Source organism: Chroicocephalus ridibundus, chromosome 5, assembly GCF_963924245.1.
Source record: "Chroicocephalus ridibundus chromosome 5, bChrRid1.1, whole genome shotgun sequence".
Classification (NCBI taxonomy): domain Eukaryota; kingdom Metazoa; phylum Chordata; class Aves; order Charadriiformes; family Laridae; genus Chroicocephalus; species Chroicocephalus ridibundus.
In genome coordinates this window covers 52,012,034-52,037,958 of record NC_086288.1, presented here as the reverse complement: position 1 = coordinate 52,037,958, position 25,925 = coordinate 52,012,034, and the positions used below count along the sequence as shown (strand labels likewise).

The following is a 25,925-nucleotide window of genomic DNA, read 5'->3' as shown; positions in this document are numbered from 1 at the left end:
TAGTCAAATATATTCAGACAAGTCTTTTTAAGCACTTAGATGATGTGGAGAGGAAGAACAGTCACCTTGGTTTTGTCAAAAACAAGCCATGTCGAACAAGTACACAGGGGAGAAAGAACAAATGTCATGATTTACTTGATTACTGTTTGTGACAGTCTTAATTACTGAGACTTTCTCATAGCCAAACTAAAAAGCAGGATCTTGATAGAAGTACCACGGATTTCCAAACAGGCATAGGTGACTATATGCAAAAGAGGAGTTAACAAGGTCAGACTGTTGGAAAAAGGCTAATGCTACCTTGGGATGTATAGCTTATGTGGCACATGACATAATCCTTCCACCTAATACTGCTCTGGTAAGTCTCAGAGGGACAACAGCAACTCATTCTCAACACAGGTCTTCAAGGCAGACAGGAACAGATGGAGAAAAGTCACAAGAGAACAACTACCAGACGTAGACAATATTACCTGCCAGGAAAGGCTGAAAGAACTGGGGACACCAAGCTTACAGATCAGAACACTGAGGGGAGGAAGAGTCAGTTCTCTGTATCCACAGCAAACAGAACAAGCAATTAAATGTTTGAATTGCAGCAAGGGACATTTCTGTGCAATAGAAAATTAACAGCAAAGTATTCAAGGGCAAAGATAGGCTGCTTGGTGAGGTTGTGGAGTCTCCATCAATAAGGTCATTTTAAGAGCAGGTTATACAAACAAGTGACAAAATTATAATCAGCGTTGTTTCCACTAGCCAGAAGAGAGACAAATTAATAAGATAAAAATAAGGATACAATGACAACTTGACGTTAAGATTTTATAGCACTGATAAGAGATTCTGGAATATTACATTCAGCTCCGGTACCAAACTTAAGGAGTTAGATAGTTTAAAAAGTGCAGAATGAACCAAAGAACTACCTGAGCGCCAGCACACATGCTTAGAATAATTGAGAGTCTAATGAGTTTTGATGATGAAAGAGGATGTTGAGGGGTAATTCTGTTACAGTAAACAAGTACCCTTACAAGAATAAAACATTGGGTTCTAATGGGCTCTTCAACAAGAAAAGTCCCCAAATCCACATCCAAGAACTATAGTCTATTCATCAAGGATACCCTTGTAACAGAACAAAATTAAACATAGGTATATCAGTAAGATTGTAGCAAAGCATTTTTGCACTGACTAACCAGCTAATTTAGACAGGCAGCTAGTCTGCCTACTTGGCTAGCATGAGATTTAAAACGTAAAGCAAGCATAGTTATATTAGCATAGTTACGAGCAGTACTGTAAAGATGGTTGCTTGGATTTATGTCTGCTTCCTACAGTGCAATTCCAAACAAAAAACCAAAAAACAAACCACCATAAAAAACCCAACCAAAACCCAACCAATACTGTTGTCCATTAATACTTTGGAATAATAAAAAGCTCTATAATCAGTAGAGTCTACCTAAGGCAATTCACAAAGCAAAAAAAACAGGGCCACAAAGCTCAACTTGCCTGGTAGCCATCCAGCTCCTGATACACCACTGTGCTCAGCCTGCCTGCTTAATGCCTGCTCACCAGTTACCCAAATGTATGCTCTCTCATGAATGTGCAAGTGTGATTAGGCAGATGGAAAAAAAAGACAGCCTGATTAGAAGGATAAATCCACACGGTAGCAGGGGGACACAGGGCCATCCCTTATGCCTTTCCCACCACTATTTTCTGGCATTGCAGTAGAGTTGTAAGCCTATCCAATGTAATTTCCTTTCAAGCAGGCCAACTAGATCAAGATGTCTGGCCACAAAGAGGGCTGGCTTTACAGAAAGAGGAGCTACAGTCATTCTCCCCATTCGCTAGCATCAATCAAATTTTGCTTAAGAAGAAAGGAAGAATCACAAGAACATATTGGAGGGGTAGATGCAACAGGTGCCAGTGAGCCTCTCACGGGTTTGACGAAAGGGATTCCTGCTCCACTAAATCCCAGTAAACCCCACTAAGCAGACACACCTACAAAACAAATAATCATCAGATGTTAACACCTCCCTGACCATGTACTAACTCTTACTAATAGATTATTCACATACTTCTCCAAACTCTATCATGTCAGACAGCTCCCCTACAAAACACCTATTTTGGTGAAAAATATTAAGACAACGACACTAAAAATTTCTAGGCATAAACACAAAGCATTAAAAGCATCAATAAAGGCAGATTCCATTGCATCAACTGGTTTTTGCTGATCATGAGTTAATACAAACACTAAAAAAACCCAACTTTGCATGTTAACTTCAAAAAGTTACATTACTCAAGCAAACTATACAAAAGAATATATTTGTGGCAAAAACGTCAGAGATAGGACAATGCAAGCAAAATAAAACAGTGAAGACTAACTTCCTGCTATAAAAAAAAAAGGAAATACATGAGTCACAAAGAAACCATATAAAATTCTTTTCTCATCAGAAGAATTCATCCCTAACTTGGGAAAACAATTAAAATTTAAAAATACAATTATTTGGGAATGATTTTTTAGGGCAATACTGCAAGTATCCTCATATTGCAACATTGCACACTATGTATCAGCTGCTTGCCAAGCCAAGACTTCATGGAAAAAGCTAACAATTAGGATATTGACTTTCTCAAGGCTATCCTAAATATTAACAGAGTTGGAAGTAACTTTCTCTAACAGATTTTTTTAGTGTCTTCAGTGCAAGGGAGGTCTAACACTGGTCAGGATCCTCTAGGCTTTAACAGGAAACAGACACAGACTACCATAGACTTTTGCAGCTTAGCTGCCAAATCGTGAGAAATACCTTATTGACTGAGAGGATGAGCCAATCTCACCAACAGGTAACATCATCAGGTGCAACCCGCTGACTTCAGAGTTTGTTTCAGAACTGGCTTCACATTTAGAAAAATGCTCATTTCTATGTCTCTAGTCAAAAGCCACAAAGGCAAACACACGTTCAGACTTCTATTCAAAAGCTCTACTTGTTATTTAAGGAATAAATTCCCACAGGCCATTACTAGTAATGTTTTAACAAATTCCTGGGGACCAGAACAACTCCCTAAGCCTTACACAATCATTAGATTTTCACCTGATTAAAATCTAAAACATAGGCTCAGAATGACTTTAAATATTGACAAAAAAATATTCCTCTTCATTATTATAATGAAGACATAAGATGTAGCCATCAAGTTTAAAAAAACCCATGCAAATAGCATTCTAAATTATATTCAAAGTATGTATGATTAAGTGTCATGATTTCCCCATAATTCTGAAAACCAGTAAGCTAGGTCACCCGTGACAGCACTTCTGAAAACATTAAATAATAATTAATATTTAATTTAGTTACTATGCAATGTTCCTCAGTACGAAGTTCCTCCTCCTCCTACATAAGCTTTCAAATTTATAGCTAGTGGAGATACTGTACAAGTATGACATCCTGTTTCCAGGACAGAAAAAAATTCATTATAATTTTTTTCCATTGAAAGCATAAGATTCTTTTTTAAAAGCAATATATAGCTGAAAATTATGGAAGTTTAATTTTGTCCACTTTTATTCCTGTGATTCAGACTCGTAGACACTTATGACACTAATAAAAAAACCAAACCAGTCAGCTTCAGGCTGCTGCTGCAAGCTGTCTCAAATCACAGCAGACACCAGTACAATTCCCCACAGACTCCCTGAAAAGAAGCAGAGAATGACAGTATAGTGGAGATGAATCCTGGGAGTAGCCAGGAAAAAGAAGTAAAGATAAAATAAAGATGATCACACAGATAAAACTGCAAAGTTTCTTCTGACAGTAAAGGAGTGTTCTATCTCTTGCTGAGCGACAAAATAAAACCTTAATTCATCTGAAGCCTATTACAGTGAAGATTTGGGTTTCAACTACACATTATCTATAGCCACCTAGATAAGTTATGGCCATTAAAATAAAGTGGTGAAAAACTTCTCGTGAACCCCAGCTAAACCACTAACTTGCCATCTGTTGTGGCAGCAGCTTATTGAAGATAAGCAGCCTGGAAGCATTACAGCAATTAAGAAATCTTTTGGTCATTAACTCCACACCAATTAAACACTAAAGGCTGGCAAAACTGTACTGTGGCTCAGAACTGCTTTTTAAGGCAAACACTTTGCAATAACTGGTTTCACTACGAGACTTAGTGTAGCAAAGAACCTTTAAACATTTACTCAGTTACTTCTCTGTCCATCAGCAGCCCTAACATACATGTTCTCCTAATACAAAAAAACCATACATGCACACATACAAAGTATTCGAATCATGCCTATGCTTGCATAGCAACATGATTAATCCACATTCAAGAATGCCACGTTTTAAAAAGCTTGGATACATGCACACACGTATGAGCATGCACACACACATTCTCACTCACGCATCTGTCCACGAAAGTGTCTCTTGGCTTGCGTCAACATTAGTGTTATCCAAATTCAGAGCCTCACATCCATCTCTGAAATACTCCCTACAACAAGTTTGAAACAGTCAACTATTGGGTTTAATACGGTTATAGAATTCGAAAGATGTTCCTTAACTTCTTGTAATAGTCACAAACTAACCAAAGTTTGCCTATGAAAACACATTAACTCAAGGCATTTTTAAACAACACTGCTACTTTGTCGCACCTAGATCAATCGAAAAAACGACTTAAAATTGGAAAATAATTGAACTACCCTTGTGTACGATTCAGTGTTGGCACCACCTTCCTAGCTTTGGATGAGTTCTGATCTGAGAGCTAAAGCTACTATTTCTGCACATAGGGGGGGGGAAAAAAAAAAAAGAAAAAACCCCAAAAAGCAGAAAACAAGCTTTGACTTTCAGAAAAAAAAAATCATCTCGGTTTAAAAGCAAAATTACTTTAGTCCCAAAATACAGAAGACATCCAAAAGTTTGCTGCTAGTTCTCTCTCTCAGAAAAGCCTCAAAGAGAAGAAGCGAGTGGCAGAGTGCATTCAAGTCCAGCACCTCTGCCTAAAGCCAATTCTTTTGTTTGTAAGGAGCTCTCATTGATGCAGTCTGACAGCATAAAGCTTAAAGCAAAACAGAAGTCAAGGTAGAGCGTTACAGCACTTTGCAGAACATGACGTGTACATTACATTTAATACAGTTTCCAACAAATTTCAGCACTACACAAAATGACATACACACTAATAAAGAATTACATAGATTTTAAAGAGTCATGCTTGCATTAAGACTTTTTCCAGAAGTAGGACTCAATTGACAGCCACCTTTCCTTTTCTTCATGTTACGATGCTGGTATAATTAAGTTTATTTTAGATTTAACTAATGACAGACACTCAAAACCTATGAAGGACATGACCAAAACTTATTAGTCCAGTTTTTAAAAAATTGGTTACATAATGTCACGCTCCATTAATATGTTCAAGAGTCTTTCTTTCACGAACTCACTTGCCCATTTCAAAAGGCTAACCATGTTTCATGTAACATCAATGCTTGCTCTTTTACAGCTTTCTCTCCTCATCCACATTAACTCTTCTCCTACGTCATCCAAAAGGAAAGAAAAAGCCATTTTAGTCTTATTCTATCCCCCCGAAGACCCCATCCTCATTCACTAACCACAGACAGACTTCTCTTAACTTACCAGAGCTGTATTTGCCACCTGTTTCTTCTGACAGATGAGGAGAATAAAAAGACTAGTCCTTGAGAAAGCAGTATTTTGCTACATACAAAGTATATCCAGATGCTGTTTCTGGGTCTTGTTCACACCTCAGTCTAGTTGGTAAATACCCAGGTTTAGAGCTCCTAAATAGTTGGTGGTGGTACAGAAAGAACGTTTGATGGACATGGCTGAACACTAACTCCAAGTTACTACGCACCAGCTCTGGCAGAAGCTAGACAGCCATGCTAGCACGCAGCTCTGCTAAGTCCACCTGAGAGGCAGATTGCTACCATTAATTCAGATCACATATCTTAGATGACCAATTTTAGATGAAAGCTGGCTCAGGAGATGGATGGTCCTAACACAACATGCCATAAGCATTTTCCCCCATTCTCAATAGCTTTCCAAGTGTTACAACTAAATGAGATTCCCATTACTGTAAACCTCCTTCAGATTCTGATGCTGTCAAGAACATGCCTACTACTCTACCTTTTACTATCCAATACCCACTTTTGGGAATAATTTCAGCAGTTACTTCTGCTGTGTTTACAGATTTCCCAAAGAAGGTGACCAAGACCTTAAGGGGGAAAGGAAAAAGAGAACTACAGAAAAACACCTCTCAATTATGTCACTGTTGTCCCCAGAAGTCTTAAGTACTAAATGCCTTAGTGTAGACTTAAGTTGCCAGTGTTTACACTTCTAATTCAGAAAACTACAGATTGTTATGGGTCCATGGAGTCCTTTACATTTTTACAGGACAACTATTGGATTTAATTACTATAGCTAACATATCAATCATATAATATTTAGTGAACAGATATCAATCACTAGACTTTTATATGCTAGTGATGCATGTATTTACATACAACCTTTAGAAAGCTTGCCTCTTCAGCATATTCACAGATTTGGGACATAAACCACCCACTGGCCAGTTCTCTACACTGTCTGGTCTGGCTTTAATTTTTAAGCAGAGAAGCTCTTATTTCCAAAGTGAGCAATAACTGACTTATTGATCAAAATGAGCAAAGCTGACATTGCAATGCAAGCCACAACTAAACTAACACTTTTGATAGCATAAGCATAATTAATATCTAGATGAATAAAGACGGGCATCTGAAAGTTTAGATCCAGAACAGTGAAGTCTCCCAGGCTGCCAGCCGGACACTTCTATTTAGCCTTCTACCTTTCCCTGGAGAAGGCAAGAAACAGCTATTTAGAGCAGCAAACGCTGCCCCAACAGCTGATCACATCCTCCATCTGTTCACAGCTCAACACAGACCACTGAACTGCTGCCAAAGCAGTTAAGGGAAAAAAAAAAAAAAAAAAAAAAAGAAGCAGCTTTTTCTAAGGGCAACTGCCACCCATGCACACTCCCAGAAATTAGTCCTCACAGCCTATGGTGGCAAAGGGCTCCTGGCCCCTCCTGCACTGCCAGCAATTCACCTCCCACAGCCACATTCTAAGACTAGTAGAAGATGAGACCATAAAAGAAACCCTAAAGCCCACATGCCATGGCTGATAAATCTGCTCTAGATCAAGGCAGTCCAAAATTCTGGACTTCAAAAATAATGACTTCTGTAACCCTGTAAAAACTTTATTATTTACCTGGATGATTGTGCTCTTGTGTTTTTGAAGTTCCTGCAGAAGCAAACACTTGGCAAAGGTACTACAAACCAGTTCAACAGATCAGTGTGTTAAAGGAGGACTACTGTAAAGACCTACTATGCACGAGGACTTTAATTTGTGATATTTCACCATTAGTAACACTACAAAGGCATCTGCAATATATTCTGGTTTACTTCTCTAGGCCTGAGAAGAGATTATGCATAGCAACGTGTCATGGAAGTACCCAGAGCTTTTCTTCTGAGAAACGCACAGTGGAATCAATCTTTTGTTTCCTCCCTATAAATAAGCAAAGCTATTCTTTTAATCTTAAGAAATGACCGAGAGGGTCACTCATCTCAATCCTTTTGAGCTCCAACTCTTTTTGCTTTTCCTTTTTGTTTTTTAAATTTTTTTTTTAAAGGAAGAAGCCATAACTGATTAGGCATTAGAGGCTAAGCATGACCTCCTACAGAAATTTTCATACTATCCAACTTTGCACATCCAGCTTGTACCAGAGTCCCTCAAGGCTTCCTTTAATAAAGAGTGGAGAGAGATGGCCACTCTACAGAGTGATGCAGAACAGGAGTGCCTCCCTCTCAGCTGCCTGAGTGTGTTTTATCATTACTAGGAATTTTGAGATAGAGAAAACTATTTTTGTGACTTGTGCAACAGAAGGTAAGTTGATTATTTAAGAACATGGTTAACATTTACACTCCAAGAAAGTTTTTCTCCAGCACTATCATCGGTCCAACATGAACAACTTCAGTTCAACAGCCTCAGACAGGCTTGCAGGCAACCACATTAATTTTTCCCTTAAAATCTACTTTGTAAAACAGACTAACTTCTGCACCACTAAAGCAGACGCACATTCTACATCAAAAAAGAGAAAATATATAGAAAAGAAAACACATACTTCAGAAAAATTACTATGTTGCTCAAACCTACCTTTAATACTATTTCTGGTGTGTTTCCTCACACAGCTAGGAGGTGAAGGTCAATAATGTTATAGGCCATTGAGAAAGAGAACTGAACTGCAGCATTCTTCTATCCATTTAACTCAATTTTTTTCCTTCCCTTTAACTATCCTAGGAAAATTTCACATATGGAATACTTTTTCTCAAAACAGAGCAGTTTAAAGCTACATCGGTCGCTATTACAAGTTACCACAAGAAAGGAAAATGTGGGAGCTGGTTTCATTACCTTAATAAAAGAGGATATATGACCTCCTTTCTCATCAGTGAAGGAGCCCCAACAAATATTAAGTCTTCTTTGATTACCCAGATCCATAATAAATCCTGGAACACTGCCTAGCACATCCGTGAAGCCCTGCACATCCTAAGCAAAGCAAGTTTATTTCCCAGTTATTTCTCCCAATAAATTCTCCACAACACATCTTCAGCAGACCCATACTTGTTATGGACCACTCTCACTACACATACATCAAGGACTAAACATTAGTCCAGTAGGCACCAAACACTACCAAATTGAATTTCCACATCCACTCAGTTCTCCTTGCCAGGCAAGGAGAAGAGAGTAAGCCTGGATCCCTGCCTTACACAGACTTTAAAGGAGAAGGGATCTGAGCGCTCCCCGCAAGACAGGATAACACTACAAGATGATAGAATCATAGGATGTGTTGGGTTTGAAGGGACCTTTAAAGGTCATCTAGTCCAACACTCCTGCAGTAAGCAGGGACATCTTCAACTAGATCAGATTGCTCAGAGCCTCATCAAGACGGACCTTGAATATCTCCAGGGATGGGGCCTCCACCACCTCTCTGGGCAACCTGTTCCAGTGTTTCACCACCCTCATGGTAAAGAACTTCTTCCTAATGTCTAATCTAAACCTACCCTGCTCTAGTTTAAAACCATTGTCCCTCATCCTGTCACTACACGCTCTTGCAAACAGTCCCTCCCAGCTTTCTTGTAGGCCCCAGGATAAACGCCATAAACAAGAAAATAATGTGATATAAAAACACCTAAATGAAGCTTCAGGTACTGTTTGGGATAAAAAAATAAAAATAATGCAGGACAAGAACTGGACAGAACCCTGAATATTCTCGTCAATATGCACTTATTTCAGAACTAACTTTTCATATTAATCTAGTTCCAAATTATATCAACAAGGTTTTATTTTCACAGTCAGGAAACAAAAGTTTGGAGGGGAAGGGAGTCACTATGTTTTTTAGAGTAAAAGATTTCTCTTCCTCATTCTCTCTCGCTCACAGATTTTGCAACCAGTACATCAAGGAAAAGGAAAAAAAAAAAAATCCTTTGCCTTCACACCCAGAATCAAATGTCTCATAAAAGAGCCATAGGAGGATACTTAGCTAGTACAGATTAGACACCACTGAACCAGATGCAATTTTTTGGACACGCTTTCCACATGTTTCATTTAGCAATTCACAACCAGTTATTCTCATTATCAATTGACCATGATATAGCAGGTGCTGGAGGTGGGGGAGAAATGGAGAGCTCGGGGACTGGAGATACGTCAAGGTCATGAGTACACACAGGCACACACTTCCCAGGAGCAGTATTACAAGATCTGAACGAACCACTAATACATGCGCCTGTGGTCTCAGATCTATTAGCTGAAAAATACCTTAAATGATCACGGGAAGAAGCTAAGAAAGAGCTATTAATGTGAATGTTATGCAACCATTAAGCTTGTTTTAAAGTTTGAAGTGTTCTAGTTAGATTCATTTAAGTCACAATAGATTCTCTTTCTAAATTAGCAAATTAATGCAACCATACCGTCTAAACCCAATCCTAATAGTTTAATCCCATTCTGTTACATGTCCTTTTATTAAAAAAAAAAAAAAACACCACAAAAAAACAAGCAGAGCATAAGCTCTTCAGGGCAGGGACTGCACATCTATTTAAAAAAAAAGTGAACTGCACTTAGTCAGAGGAACAAATGTGCTACTAGACTGTCAAAAAGACGTATTTTTTATCAAGTAAGTGTTATGAGTGTTTAGAAGTACCTGCTTCCTCAGCCTGAAGAGTAGAGGTTACAATATTATTCTGTGTATTGGAATTTATCTAGTTTACCTGAGCCTTGACAAAAATTGGCCAAAATAAGCTCGCTTTTGGAAGGGAGGAGGCCCTACATAAAAGTACAAAAGCTAGCTATTTGCTGAACTTCTGAGTTCCTGACAAAGCTCCTCTTTTGTACGCTATTTCTTTTGAACATTTGAATCATGGAGGGGGAAGAGAGAAAGGGAAAAATCTCAAACAACAAATCAAGCACAGATATCAGTAAAATGCAATGAACTACAAAGCTGCTGAAAAAATTGGTCTAAAAGGTGGCAATGTATGGCCTGCTATGTATAGAATATGTATTTAAAAAGCAGTATCTCATAATAAAGTAACAGTCCAATGAAATATTTTATGAAAACTCTAAACCAGCTCTCAAATATAAGAATATTTAATACATTACTACACTTGACAGACAAACAGTACTTTGAAAAATGCAAATGTGAGAACTGTAAAACGGCTACTAAATTATTCCCCTTAATAACACAAGATCAGTCAGACCTGTAACAAAAACTACTACTGTAGCTGATCAGCCATTAACATACAACTCTTCACTCCAAAGTACCTGAACATATTAAGGAACAGCCAATTTTACTACAGTATATCTATGAGTTATACAGTGGTTGATAAAGATAATCAAATGCATCTCACAGCATCAGTAATCCAAGCGTCAGTCAAAAATTTATAGGATCAAATTACAAAGGCCTGATGCAATGCATTACTGAATTGCAAAAAACAAAACAAAACAAAAAAACCAACCGCCCAACCAACCAAAAGAAAAAACCCAAAACAACAGAAAGCAAGATCTATTGCTTTAAATACATACATTAAATTTTAAAATATTTATTTTATGGTTGCAAATTACTATTATTTATAGGATACTTGACGCTTCACTCCATAACACTGCTGTAAGTAGTTCTGTAAGGAAAAAAAATACCACTCTTCAGGAAGTCCGGCAGCAGCACCACACAACTAAATGACTTTGTTTCCAATTCCAGTTAAAGTTGACACAGTTACAGATTTCCAAAACTGAGATATTCCCTTGCATTAAAACACTGCCAAAGCATCCTTAATTTCACTATGGTTCTAAAATATCTGACAGTGCTACTGAGGATGAATTCAGATGCTATACAGCATGTGCATGGGGCAATGTAGCTTCCAGGAAGATTCCATTAGGAGTTGCCCACTTGCATCCCAGAACAAGACTCAGCATGTACTCTAATGCAGAATTTAGCCTAGAGCCTTAAAAAACCCCTTGAGATAAGATGTATAAAAACCTCAATTAAAATATATTTGTTAGCACTAACAGGCTTAGCTACAATACTGGCACATGTGCTTTTAGTTTAAACCATAAATAAAGCCATTTTAAAAGTCTGTTCAACCTGTTTCATAAAGCACGTTGAAAGTATACCTTATTCTGAACAATTACTGACACACAAGTATGTGTAGCACATGCAGGATCATTCCTTAAACATCTTGTTTCACTCTATATTTTAGACAAGTTTTGGAAGAAGCATCTAATAGAACATTAGTAGAAGGATGCACCCACCACCTCCAGAACGGATGCCCTAAAACCAGGGAAGTGACCAAAGCTGGAAACAGCACGCTAAGAAGTAGAATACATTATGCTGTGCAGCAAATAGGAAATTCTGAGGCATTTTATATATTTTCAGAGCTTAAACATTCAAGTTTGCCCAGCAGAGAATTGCCTGATGACTTCTCTTGCCCACTAACTGGAACTTTACAATATTTGTGTAAGATGAAAGTAAAGCAACTCTGTTACTACTTTACAGTTATTAGTGTGTTGCTTACTCTCCATCCAGCCAGAACAAATATTGCACCTAATTTAGAAGTGATCAGTCATGTAAAATACACAGCTTTCTTTCTCAACTTCATCCAGAAACAACATATGCTAGTCTTTCACTCAAAGAACGAAGTCTTGTTTTGACCATGCACCCTTAACTAGAAAATTATTAACCATTAAGAAGATTGCATTTTCATGTAAGTAATAGTCATGTAATGATGCTTTAAGATTTCACCTCTGCTTTCATCTTTGAGACAAGATTATCAGTTAACTTTAAAGTACTGGCAACTTTCATATGTCACCACTATTGGAAAAGTATTGAAAATGTCAACAAAAAGGGCACTGAAGCCAGTATGGAAGAAGTAACACCAACTTAAAAGGAGTATTACAGAGTATAAGCATTTACCTTTCAGAAACTGAGCAGAGGGATTTATCTATCCCCCAAAATCTAATTCTAATATGCTTAATGTTTGATTAAATAAGGTTGCAGGTTTACTCTAGCTTAACTAACTGATCTATTTAACTGATTTCTTAATTCCCTGTTTGTCCATCAGTCTTCAGAATCACTTGTACCACACTGTTATGTGAAATGGAAACAATTTGACAAATTGCATACACATCTAAGAATACAAGCAAAAAAAATAATCAATTAATATAAAGTTACAAATGCATTCAAAAATAACATTGCGCATACTTACCAGAGTATGAATAATATACCAGTACATGCAATATACACAAGTATTTTCCCAGAAATATAGTGCTGAAATACTGTATTTAATTTTGAACATATAACTTAAACTTTCCAAGTGAAGACTCCTGAAAACTGAGAAATTTTAATAGGAACTACCTACTCTGAAAGAAAGAAGAAATATGAAGTATGAAGACTAGCAGTGATGTTGCCCTTTTAAGATGAATTTCAGAAAAAAGACCTGATACAGTGCAACTAGGTTAGAATCAAAGTCCTAGACTACACATAACCACAAGACACAAACAGATCAAAATACCAGTAGCAGTGGAGCCTTTGTTATTTCAATCACATCAGTGTCCCGTTCTGCATATCACTCCACTGCTTGCTGTATTTCCCTTGGCATTATCATGTTTATTCCAAACAATACCTAGGAACTTGTGCCTGGAAGAGCTTGCAATCCAAGATGTAAAGCAAAACAAGATGCATCTTCCTGCTAGAGGTTTAACTAGAACAGAGTTCAGTGATGACTTGCAAAGTTACAAATAACAACTTGCACACCTCTTTGCCATTACACACATCCTTCTTCTGGATACCTAAATCATGCAAGGGTTACTGTCCCAAAAGGAAATTCTGCCTGAAATAACTGTCAGATTAGAATAGACACAGATAAATGGTTAATCTAAAGCACTGTGGGTTTTGAATAACCAAGCACGAGAGTGTAGAAAGACAAGTTTTAAAGAGGGAGGGGGAAAAAGAAGTTAATCTACAATCACCAAATTGCTTGTTGACAAAATTAGATGGAGAACAACAAAAAAAAAAAAAACACCATTTGTTACATCATGGTATTTCAGACACCCTACATCACAAAAGCCATTCCTTCTATTTCCCCCTTATGTGTACAAGTTTATGAGAGCAAGGGAGGAAACAGAGCAGGCTATATGACATACACATGGAAACCTGAAGATACTGTCAGCAGGAAATGCTTTTGTAAATATGATACACCAATGCAAGCTTTGTGTAGGTAACAAAAAATTTGGGGTAACCTTTATGAGAGAACGGAATGTAAACTTATTTACTCTTTTGTCACTTGAGCCAGCAGGATACCTTTCTAAAGCCCTAATTCCTTGAGCAATTTTTCTTAAAAAAAAAAAAACAAAACAAAAAAAACCCAAACCCACAATTAAATGACACAATGTGCTCACAATAAATTTCACCATATTATGAAATAATGTAACAGATCTAAATTATTCTGAGGCACTAGCATGCAAACCACGGCCCAACCTACAATGAACGCTTCACGAAGTTGTCTACTTCAAAAAGGACCCCAACAGTAATGGGAAAAAAAATACACGCAAAGGTGTATTTTTGCTTTTTCAAGGCCTGGCCACCTATTTCTTACAGCTCCTCCATTAAGGTGGGGCCCGAGTCCGAAGACCCCCGAGTGTGGGGACCCTAGAGGAGGCTCCCGCCAGGATTTCGGGAGAAACCCCGGGAGGACCAGGGCCCCGCGCAGCCTGCGCTGCCCTTCCCCCACAAAGGGTGGGGGAGCCGGGGACACTGCCCGGCCCCCCCGCCCCGCCAGCGCCACGGCCCCCCGCCGCTGCCCGGGGCCCAGCCCTCCCTACCCCCGCCCCGACGAGGCCCCGGGGCCCGCACCCGCCGAAAAGGGCAGGAGGAGAGGGCGGATGGCGCGGCGGCGGCAGCCCCCCGCCCGCCTGGGTGGGTGTGTGCCGGGCCCGCCGCAGCGGGATGTCACCGCCGCCCGCCCCGGCTCTCCCCCCCTCGCCCCACTCCCCTCACCTCGCCGTGTCCCGCCGCGGCCCCGCCGCCGCCCAAGGCTCCGTTGCCGGCGGCCGTCGCCGGCGCTGTCAGCAGGCCGCCCACCGCGCTGGGCGAGGCGGCGCCCGCCTGGGTCGCAGCCCGCAGAGGGGCCGCTCCCGCCGCCGCCGCCCCGGCCTTGCCCAGGCCGCCGGCGCCGCCGCCGCCGCTGGGTCCCGGCCCGCCGGTGCTGCTGAGGCCGCCGCCCCGCTTGTTCTTCCGGCGCTTCGCTCCGCGCTTGGCGTCGGCCGGGCTCATGGTGCCTGACACCCGGGCAAGGGAGGAGGGAGCGGGGGGAGGAGGAGGAGGAGGAGAAGAAGGAGGAGGAGGGGAAGGGGCGCGGGGCCGCCGCTAGCGCCCGGGAGCGGAGGGGACGGGCAGGGCCGGGGCAGGGGCCACCCCGGGCGCCGAGGAGCGGAGCGCACCGACTGTCACGGCAACGGGGACTCCCTCGGCCCCAGCGCCGCTGACCAGAGTTACCGTCCAATATGGCGGACACAAGGGGAAAGTGATCCCCCTTTACGTCGGGGGGCTCCCCCTTGCGCTGACGGGAACCCGCCCCGCGGGGCACGCCGGGATGCGTAGTCCCTGCGCCGCTACGCAGCCCGTTTCCGAAGCCGACGTACGGACTACAATTCCCGGCGTGAACTGCGGGGCCCGCCCGGGCGCGGCCGGTGAGCTCACCCGCCGCCGCGGTTCCCGCTGGGAGATGTAGTCCCCCCCGCCGCCGTTCGCCCCGCCGGCCGACGTTGCCACCCCGGTCAAGGGACTACACCGCCGCCCAGGAACCGGCGAGCACCACGTGACCCGCGCCTTAAAGGGGCCGCAGCCGCTCCCTCAGGGAGGGGGGTTGAGGCGTTGCGTTGCCTCAGAGCGGCGGGTGGGCTGCGGCCCCTTCCGCAGGGGGGACTCCGCGCGGAAGGGGCCGCAGCCCACCCGCCGCCCTGGAGGAACGCGACCCCCACGTTGCTCAGTGCAACCGTCTTTGTGTGGGCTTAGCCTTCCCCAAAGCCCGGGCAAGGCAGGCCGAAAATGGAGGTTGCACCCCTCAGGATGGTGGCCGAGGGCCTTGTGTTCCCCCTGAAGAGCCCCTGAGGCAAATGGCTCCTGAGGTGCTGGCCTTCACGGTTAGGCGAGGGAGGCTCTCCTGTCCCTGGACTGCCATCAGCCACGGCAGCCAGGCCGCTCATCCTGCCACCATCGCCTGCCCACCGATTGTAAACCACTGCTGCAGTCGCCATTGTTTCCCCAGGTCGTTCTCCACAGCGCGCAATAGCGCGTGCGGACCCCAGAAAGATGGAAATGCTGTAGCGTTTGACGTGACTGGGTGGCGTGATGTAAAAATAACAGATGCGAGCACGTTAAACCTGGTGGTGATTTACAGCAGCATAAAATCTTACTGCAGCGGTACAATTTTGACGGCGTTGTGTGGTAGTGATGGTGGGTCAGACTATACTTCAGGGGCACCAGCGTATTTGCCTTTCATTCACTGATGACCATACACCCTGAAAAGGTCACTGAAAAGACAGCTCAAGAGTTTTAGGAGAGAAATGCAATTTCAGCCTGTCCTGATGGGTGGCTGGCAGCTCCACTACAAGTTACCGTTCCATGCTTCTATACCGAAGCTGTTCCAGGCTTGGTTTGCCTCCGTTCTCATGGAGGAGCTTTACGTGTACACGCAGGCAGCCGTGAAACCAGGAGAACATGTTTGTTCATGATGTGGTCTAGTAAATGGTGAGTTTTTTGGGGCAGGGCCCTAGTCTTCATAAACGCGTTCATGCTCAGCACATACAGCACTGCATAAACAGCAAATAGGAACGGCAAGAGTAGGGGCTATACAAAACTCATGCAATTGTATGCAGCCTGTTGCCACAAACAAATAAATTCTAGGCCCTGTAGTATAAATTCAAAGCTGACTTCATGTGACATCTCTTCCTAATATATGACATTATTTTCAGAGCTAACATCTTTCACTTGAAATGGTGACACGTCTTATTTCAGTCTTATATAGGGCCGTCTTTATCTTCCTCTCAGAATTATATTTTCACTTGGCCCCTGTTCATTTAACACCATGCTTCTGAAAGAAAGATTACAGCTCTGTCAGTCTCTCTATCCCCTATGTATTACAGATAAAAAGCATTATTATGAGAAACTATTATAGTAAAATCACTCAACTGTACAGGAGCTAAAGTAATAGTACTTAGTCTGACATCACAGCATTTAATTCCCATGCTCTCATTATAGAAACATAAATGTTTTCCTTTTACACTTCAGAAAATACAGGCCAATTTTTTTTAAATCCAGTTTTCAATATTAAAGAAAATTCACAGTGCGGGATGGTAAGCTTTTATAAACTGTGCAGGTCAGGGTCTTCTTTAAAACCTGCAAGTAAATACTAGTGCTCAGGAAAATGAATTACTTTTATGGTTTTGAACTGAACTCAGCTACCATACCTTGTTTTTAACTTACAATTAGGTGCTGAGCCAGTAGGTTGTTTTAGAAGTGAACTTGCCACTTTGCTGTGGATTTGAACGTTTGTATGAACTGGAGCAAAAGGGAGAGGAAATTAATTTGACTGCTGCGAAGACCTACAACTAAGTTTCTTGCCCTTACTTGAATCAAATTACTTAAAATATATCCACCTCATCCCTAAGAAAATAAACTCAGTCATTTGAACAAACTAACTTTAATTTATCTCTCTGTTAATTTAAAGCATGGCAATACACTTCAATATCCTTTGGGAGGGAAATTATTTATACTCCGAAAGTTTTTCACCTTTTGCAGGAATGACATTTATAAAACCTTACTGCATAAACAGTGCAGATCCCTGCAGTGCTTTCCCATGCTCTTCCTTTGAACCAGCCCAGTTTCAGCAGCATTGTAGTTTTCTCTCTGAGCCATAAAGTTAATAAAAGAATGTATGGAGAGTTGTGCAGGTCACAGTTACCTTCAAGTTCTGACTTCAAGATGCCGACGTGGGCTGGGAAAACTTAGTATGGTTTTACTGCTTTACTGGAATATTTGTGTTCTCCCATTGCACACACAATGATGTAAGGAATCTATACACTGACCAGTTGTTATACCTACAATTAAAAAATAAGAGATCTGCTAATCATTACTGTTCTTGAAATAATAGTCTCGGTGCCAGGGAGGTTAAAATTTATGGTTTCTTTAGTTTCAAGGGGTTCTTTATTATGCATTTAGTTCCCAATTCTGGAAAGGCTACTTAGTGACATTAGTGATAGACTGAAGTCAAAGGAACAGCTCACGTGCAAGGCAGCCCTGCAAAGAGTTTAAAGCTGCCCTCCTGTTCTTCACCATTCTCTAGTTACCCTGATTCACTGGACTGTTGATTTATTTACATTTCCAAAACTTACTTTGGGATCCTGGTTTTCACTCCATTTTTCCCATATTGCTACAGTTTTTCTGGAGACCCATGGCTTTTTCATTGACATTAACATTATACAACTCAAGCAGTTTGTCAATGTAATTATTCTGCAACTAGCACTAATTTGTCTTTGCTGTCCAACAAGCTGTCATTTTTATAGCAAGTTCATTTTTCTAAAAGGCTTCTCTACAGGAGAGTGAACCTGCACATTTGTGGGTATAGGGAAGGATGTATTTACATATAAGTGAAAACAGTTAAAAAATATTGAGCCAGACACTCCATCTCCTATGAGACCCCTATGACAGGGGCTGTGGCATTAGAGGTCCATGTTGTTCACCTCCAGAGGCCTTTGTCTTTTCCCCAGGTTGGTTAAAGAGGATCTACTGTACTGGACCTTGCCACAGCATGGCATGAGACTAGATAGGGCTTTTCCAGTCTTCCATTCCTATCACTTTGATTTAAGGATCATTGTAATGGTGAGAGACCCCGTCTGTGATCCACGTACTGAACTCACATCCCACTACTCTTTGGGAAAGCACTTGGAGGTGACCGAGGTCTCACAGAGTAGCTCTGTCTGTGGTCACACAGTGATAGCATCATGATTACAAACTGGCCCATAGATCACTAAAGCAGCATCACAGCATATATCTACACTGCATGCCTTCTAATCAGCTTACCTCCTATTCTCATACACGGTATCTGAGCTCCTGCATACGATGGATGTGGACAAGTTCCTGGATGGCCCTCATGGAGTCCTAGGCACTGCCTCCTTTTCAGAGAAAGAAAACGTTCTCAGGATAAGGTTGTCAATTTATTAGCTTTGGTTGAGAGTTTTTGGTTGCTTGATGGGACTAAACCAAAGAATGATACAAGCAACGTCATTCTTCTAGCAAGGCTTTCTGTGAAACAAAGGACTGCAGGTTTTTCAATGAGATGGCAAAATTCAGTTTCAGCTAATCTCCTCTGGAATTTGTTTCACAGCTCAGCCTCAGCTGAGAAAACTTTATCTAATGCTGAAGAGGTTTAGAGAAAAATAAAAGGAATCTCAGATGTTGTATAATAAAATTTCATTTCATCAGCTTTATGACCTCTTTGGCTGGATGGTTATTGGCTTTTTTTCTAGACAATCTCCACTGGTCTTTAAACAATGTGTTCTTTAAAGCTGTAAGCACAGAGATCTTGCAGAAAGTCAGACTTGCTCCAGAGCACCCTCCATGAAGAACAATATCGCAGGGAAACCCTGACTTGGTACCTGCTGTAGCTGAGAAGGTGTGTGATTCCTGGGTGCTTGTTCACAGTGCCAGTGCTGAAAGACTCCCGTGTTGTTCTGAACTTATAAACAGCAAATGCAGAAGCAGAAAAGCAAGAATTTTTTTTTTCCTCCCGAATACCTCAGTAAATAAACTGAATAATCTGTTTCTTACTATGGGAATGCTAGAATGTGTGTGTCTACTGAACTGATCTTAATTCAGCAACTTTTTTCCCAATATTCCTTTGATTCTCACCTTTTCCCCCCACTCAGAGTAAGCTCTTTCAGCCTATGCTAAGAATGCATTTTGAAACAAAACCTGCATTTTATAAGGCATTGCTTAATTGTGGCCACTGAAATATGGGTTATCTCATATAATGTTGCTCTCTGAGAGCTGACATTTTATATAATGAAATATGGTGCCTTTTTGCATTAAAAAGCCACATTGCTGTCCCTTGTTGCCTATTGAAATAGTTACAAAGAAACATTTTGCACATGAGTACTAAGACTGCAGATGAGATTCTGTACTGGTTCCAGTTTTTCCTATCCATGAGATATACCTGGACGTAGGAAATGGTATACCTGTGGGCTGCTGGCACACAGCTGGAGGATGTCCTACCACCAATACCAGCAGCAGCTCAAAATGAAGCAGAGCAGCTCAGACAATCTGCCCTCAGATGCTTTCAAACTCTTGAAATAAAGTGTATGGGAAATGAAGTTTAGTCTCTCAGCTCGAGTTTTGGAATAAAATCCAATTTCCACCTTTCAGCATAGGTGTTAACCTACACATTCAGAGCTTTGCTGGTGTGCTGGGGGAGTGAGGAGGATATTTCCACAGTGTGATCATCTCTATTCACAGAGTCCCCGCGCAGTAGGAAAACACAGCAGCAGTTTCCTTGTTCACAGTTTCCAGTCCTGCCTGCCCAGCCAGCTCTGTGCCTTGAGGAGCCAATGCTCCCCACTCTGAAGACCCCGATCACCAGGGATGTTCACCTTCTTTGCCTTTTCCTTCCGTCATTTTTGCTGATAACCCTTAAAATTAATCACTGGCGGCCATTTGCTGAGAGGTCTCCCAACATTTTTGGTTGGTTCTGCCCGTTGTGTCAGAATTATTCTAGCAGTGTTTCTCCCGCTTCCAGCTACTGCTGTATAGCAAGGTTTGGGGCTTTTTTGACTCTTTCATTTCACCTTTTAAAAGATGCTAGATCCATCCATCAGTTTTAATCCGCCGTATGACAGCTGAAAGAACAGAACCTGCCTCCTGGCAGCCATTGGCACGTACAAGCACATGTCCAATTTCATCACGAGTTGTATCAAAAGGAGCATGTTCTGCTTTTGCACTCGTTGATCTGCAGCTTTTTAACATTATCAAAATGAACAATGCAGTTTGTGAGTCTTTCTTACAGTTTATCTTTCTGCTTCTTTGGCTTTTAAATTTATCACCACAGGGGAAGAAAGAATATCTCATTACTCTTCTGTCATCTGTTTCCTCAAAATATCCCAAATAATTTCTTTTTCCCTATCACTGAGTTGTGGTTGTAGTAGCAGATCTCTTCATAACATGAGGATGCTCAGCAGACCTCATGGGTCACCCAGGTTTCCACCCTGTGTCTAAGAAACCCAGCAGAGAAAAGGGATAAAAATGTCCAGGTTCCCTCTGCTTGTCTCTGAGCAATCAAGTTAATGAATTTTAATTGCTATTTGTAGAGCAGTTGAACACAGAGTTAACAGTGAGGGGTTTTATGGGCTCACACCACCTTTCTTTAATGGCAGGAGTCCTGGATGGGAACACCTCTCCCCCAGCATGATACTGGGGAATTAGCAGCAATCAGAGACCGCATCTTTTGTCCATCCTGGTTGAACAGAAAGAAGTGGAGAAACGGGACCTTAGGATGCTGCAGTCATAGACTTTAAGCCCAGAAAAGCGCAATTTACCTAACCACCTTCAACATCATTCTTAAAATTTCACTTATTATTGGGATGACAATATGTTTTCCAAAAGATCTCTGGTCCCAACCTTAGAAATACTGAGTAACGGAGAACATGTGGTCACAGAAAAAGTTCAACTGAGGAAGAAAATGACCCTCCTTGTTAAAATGTTAGTACTCCTGCAGCCCAGACTTTGCTGGGTACGGCCTTGCCTGGCAGAGGGAAATGGCAGTGGAAGTGATGCAAAGGCCAGGCAGGCTCGACTAGCCACACCTGGAGCATTGCCCACTGCCGTCTTCAGGAAGCCCAGTGTCATTTCATGCATCTGGAACATGTTCCTTCTTCATTGCACATTTGGACACCTTCCCCACTTATTGAATGAGGAGTATGTGGGTGCTCCCCTGAGAATGACCGCCCAGGAGGAGGGAATGGATGAAAGCAAAGTGAGGGCACTGCCCATCCTTTATTATGGGGTGGGTGGAGAGCGAGCTGGGAAAGCAACACACGGATCAAATCCAAGCAATAAAGATTCGGTGCTGGCAGTAATTGTAATGCGGCTTGGCAAGGAGCGTGGCCTGTAGGTTTCGTGGTGGGGCAGAAAGGTTGGGAGTCATATTCTGCATGTGGGCAGGCTGAGGGGAGCAAACATGGGGCACTCACTTTGAGCAAGTTTTGAAGCCATGGCAGGACATTGTTTTTTATGGCAGTGATTTTTATGGTGCTGTGCTCAGACAGACTAACAGGAACCTTGATGAACAAAATAATCCTGCATGTTTCAGGTTCTTCATCTCTGCCTTTTTCTTCTCCAGGTCTTCTGCAATATGCCAGTCTCTGTTTCTGTCCCCACCCTGAGCAGAGTCTGAGAGAGAAGAGGAATGGATTCAAGCCCCAATGAGCCTGTCATCTTTGGACCCTAGGCTGTGGTGCTGACACCTACCACCAAACCATGATGGTTTAGCTACATGACACAGTGGAGAAAGAGGCACCCAAACTAAGTTTTGCTGCTTTTGCTTCTGACACAAGGTAAATCTGAATCACCCAACGCCATACAGTAGATACATCCCATGTTTGGAATGAGGTTTTCGGCTGCAGAAGAACATAACAGTTTAAGCACTAAAAAAGACATAAGCTAGAAAGGTTGATTTCTAGAAGCTGTTTCTAGCAGTAGCGTGCAAAGGAAACCAAACCGTATGCTACCACCTCGTCTCAGTGACCTGCTTAAGAATTTTTTTAATCCACCAATCACTTTCAGTCCCATTTGACAGAGGCAGAGATCCCTCAGATATGCCATTCTGCAAGTTTTAGGTGGACATTAACTTTCACATCCGCAGGGTAGCCCCACAAAGGGAAAAACACTTTCAGTCTCTTATCTGAGACTATCTCTTATCTAGAGGCAAAAACCCACCGGCCAGTCAGTTCATGCATAGCTTCAAGCACGGCATAAAAGATTCTGCCGTTTGCCCAGCCAGGCAGAGAGGAAATGAGAGAGCCGGGAGGGGAAGGGAAGGAATGTAGAGATGCAAAGTCCTACCCCATGGGAAACTAGATTTCCACTCCTCATAGAGCAGCATATTTCAGTGAAGAGTGAGGTTCAGAGGTGGCCTTCCTGAGATGCCTCCAAGCCTGGGGCGTTGGGGGCTAGCGTTTGGTCCAAGATCAAAGATACCAAAACCAGTTGTGAAATTCCTGTCCAGACCGAATTCCTTACCACAGTAAGCATCTGTACTTCAATTTAAATATGTAGTTTGCTTGATGAGATTATTGGAAGTGACTGGGCTTGCACCTGGATTGTCAAATCTTTTCCATCTTGTATCCTTAAGTCCAAACCAGGTATTTTAACCCTCAGGAAACTCGAGCAGTTGATATAACGATGTGATCAAAAAAGATGCTGAGCACCAGAAACCTCATAGCAGCAAGTATAAATATGTCTGGGTTTCAGCTGTGGGTCCTTTAAGAGCTACCTGTTATTGTAACCACTTCACATCATTTGCGCAGTGGGGCTTTTTGCTGGATTGATATGCAGTTCACTGTAAACAACCATTTCATGGTATTTATATGAATACAGGGTGTCATAATTCTGAGCTTTGCTCTTCCCTACGAGAGAAAATATTCAAGGAAATTCCCCAAAGGGCAAGTCACATTTGGATAAGGCTGGCATCACTCCAAGAGTGTGTGATTGCCAGAGAACGGGAATTTACTTGAGGAAGAATGAGAATATAGCATTATTTACCAGCTAAGAGCTGATTCTGCAGGGGGTAGAACATTGTCTGCCTTGGTATCAGAGGAGACTGAGGCCGCTCCACATCTCAGGCCCAGATTTAATAAACACTGACGTGTTTGCACAGTATGTGCTTGCAAGAAGCATTTCTGTAAGTGCAAGGAGGCAGTTTGTGCATTAGCAAGGCCAGCAGAGATGTTTTCTGAGCCACTTCGGTATCAGAGTTGTCAAGTGCAACAGCAATATCAAAAGCTTCAGCAAAAATAGGCTTGTTAACATACACAGTTTCTGGGCACAAACCATTAGTAGAGGGCTACGGTTGCTGGGTTTCAGGGCTTTTGCTAGTCTGAGTTTACTTATCTATCTGTTTATTTATTTATTTTGAAGTAGTAAAAATGACACATGCACCGGATTGTTCATGTGTATGAATATAAAGGAACTTAACCCCTATGGTCACAATTAGCATACACATTTGAGCATACCTTCATTTTTAACTGCAGAGAGAAATCAAGGCACAGTTGTAAACTCCGGTTTGTTTTTAAGGCATCCACCTTCAGAGAGAGCATGGCACCATGCACCACATGCCATTTGTTTGGGAAAGGGGTGGAACAAGGAAAGACTGGACATTGCAAACATTTTACTACATGCAACCCTACCAGTTATAGAGAGCATCAAGAGAAGGCATGTAAAAGCAGCTTTAAAGGTGCATGCTCAGGTGGGTTGGCTCCATTGATTTCTGCCTGTTTGATCCCCCCTGGCAAATACTCTTAAGCTTGGGCACAAAAGCAGCGTCTTTCTTTCTGTCTTCTTCAGTGCAAGTCTTCTTCCCACTTCTCGCACTTCCCTCCAGGATGGCACCCAAATTATTTTGAACAGCGAGACAGCACTGCAACTTTAAATAGTCAGAAAATGGTTTTTCAAGGGTAGATTTTCCCCATCCTGGCTAATCAGTACCTGAGCCAAGGCTGACTGAGAAGAGAGAAATTTTCTCTTCCCCCTTTTAAAACGTCTACGTTATTGTAGGCAATTCATGCCAATTGAAGTAAAGGGAAGCAGGCTGTAGTTTGGTTTGGTTGTGATAACTTTATTATACTTATTTCTATCACATTTCAACTTCTACAGGCCATATAACAGCTCCCTGTCTTTGGCTAATGAAGCACTTTTAGACATCTCATTCAAAATTAAAAATATGACATTGCTGTTGTGCCAGATAAGAGATGGGTGTATTCTCTGAATTCTTTTATTTCTTGGTGGCTAAATTAGAAATAGACTGGAACAAAGAAGGGATATTTCATTACATGACTGCAAATAAATGGTATGTAAAACCACTACATTGTGTGCTTCAGTAAAATAACTTGCTGCCATGAGAAGTACTCTACACTAGAGATTTACTTGAAAATCCTGCCCTTCTCAAAGATGGGTCACCTCTCTACATTTCAAGCAATTCTGTTTGCTTCAAGGTGCAAAAGAAAACAGCGGAAGATGTCTTTATTTAAGAGTATGTGGTAGATGGTTGCATCATTGATAAAAATAATGGTTAATAACTCGAATCCAGAAGGGGCAGCAGATTCAGCCTGAAAGTATTCAAAAGCTTTGTCAAAGAGAGCAATTCGTTTTTGGCAGCTTGAAAGCTTAGAAAGCTGGTAGGGGAAGGGCTGCCAGAAATGTGTTTCTTGGAAGATGTCTTTCTACTGACGATACCCTTTAGAATTTGATCTAACCTGGGTTACCCCTTGGATGTTACTTGCTGCTGATGTTCTAGCTTAAGACATGCAGGGTCTGGGTTGAGTTTCCTTTTCTGCCCAATGCTCTGTGTGATTCTGACCATTTATTTAACTTCCTTGGGCTCAGTTTCCCTTGTATAAAATGGAAATAAAAACCATTGTGCAAATCTTCCTTCTGAGCCTCTCTGGCATGGTATCTTACTGTTTCCAGAATAAATCGCTGAAGATTGCAAGAACCATATAAATCTGATCTATAAAGTAGGTTAATCTGTAAAAAAAGTTACCACAGTTGAACCGAACCATAATTTTCTCCTACAAAACACAATAGTAACATCATGTAAGAAGTCAATGGAATTATTTTGGCACAGGTCAAATCACTATTAAACAATCTAAGAAGTGGTATCTAATATAGGCAACACTCAAAAAGCTGTACTCTCAGTTTTGTCATCCTGTGTTAGGATGGCTTAACGTTCAGGCAATTCAAATCTGCAGTAAGGAGTTATATATCCACTGCCTTGTCACAGTATTTGTGATAGCTGGTTAAAGCATCATCCCACAAGCATTTATTAAAGCAGTTTAAAAACTTTTTTTTTTTTTAAACGGCAATAAAATACAAAATTACTATCTCATAGCAATTTAATAACTGTTCTAGTTCTACCAATTCCATACAATATTTCTTTAGTGCTTTCACTGTTAAAGCATTACAAAAAACCATAGTCCCATTTTCCTCTCCCAGGGTGAGATGCTGGAGTCTGAACACCTTCATGTTAAGGCAAAGCAGCACTTTCCACTCCGTAAGGCACTGGTCTGCCTATAACTCAGGGAAATAGATCTGTCTGAGTTCATGCTGAGCAT

The 25,925-nt window shown here is 41.6% G+C and overlaps 1 protein-coding gene across 2 annotated transcripts in view; it reads right to left on the bottom strand.

Annotated features, from left to right (window-relative positions):
- The window catches only part of FAM193A (family with sequence similarity 193 member A), an 82,489-nt gene extending 67,402 nt beyond the window's left edge, over positions 1-15,087 (bottom strand). For both annotated transcript variants that reach the window (XM_063336246.1, XM_063336247.1), the window contains exon 1: positions 14,545-15,087. In XM_063336246.1, the coding sequence (XP_063192316.1) occupies positions 14,545-14,820 (276 nt within the window). In that variant the 5' untranslated portion in view covers positions 14,821-15,087. The remainder of the gene's footprint in view (positions 1-14,544) is intronic.
- Between the last annotated feature and the right edge of the window lie 10,838 nt (positions 15,088-25,925).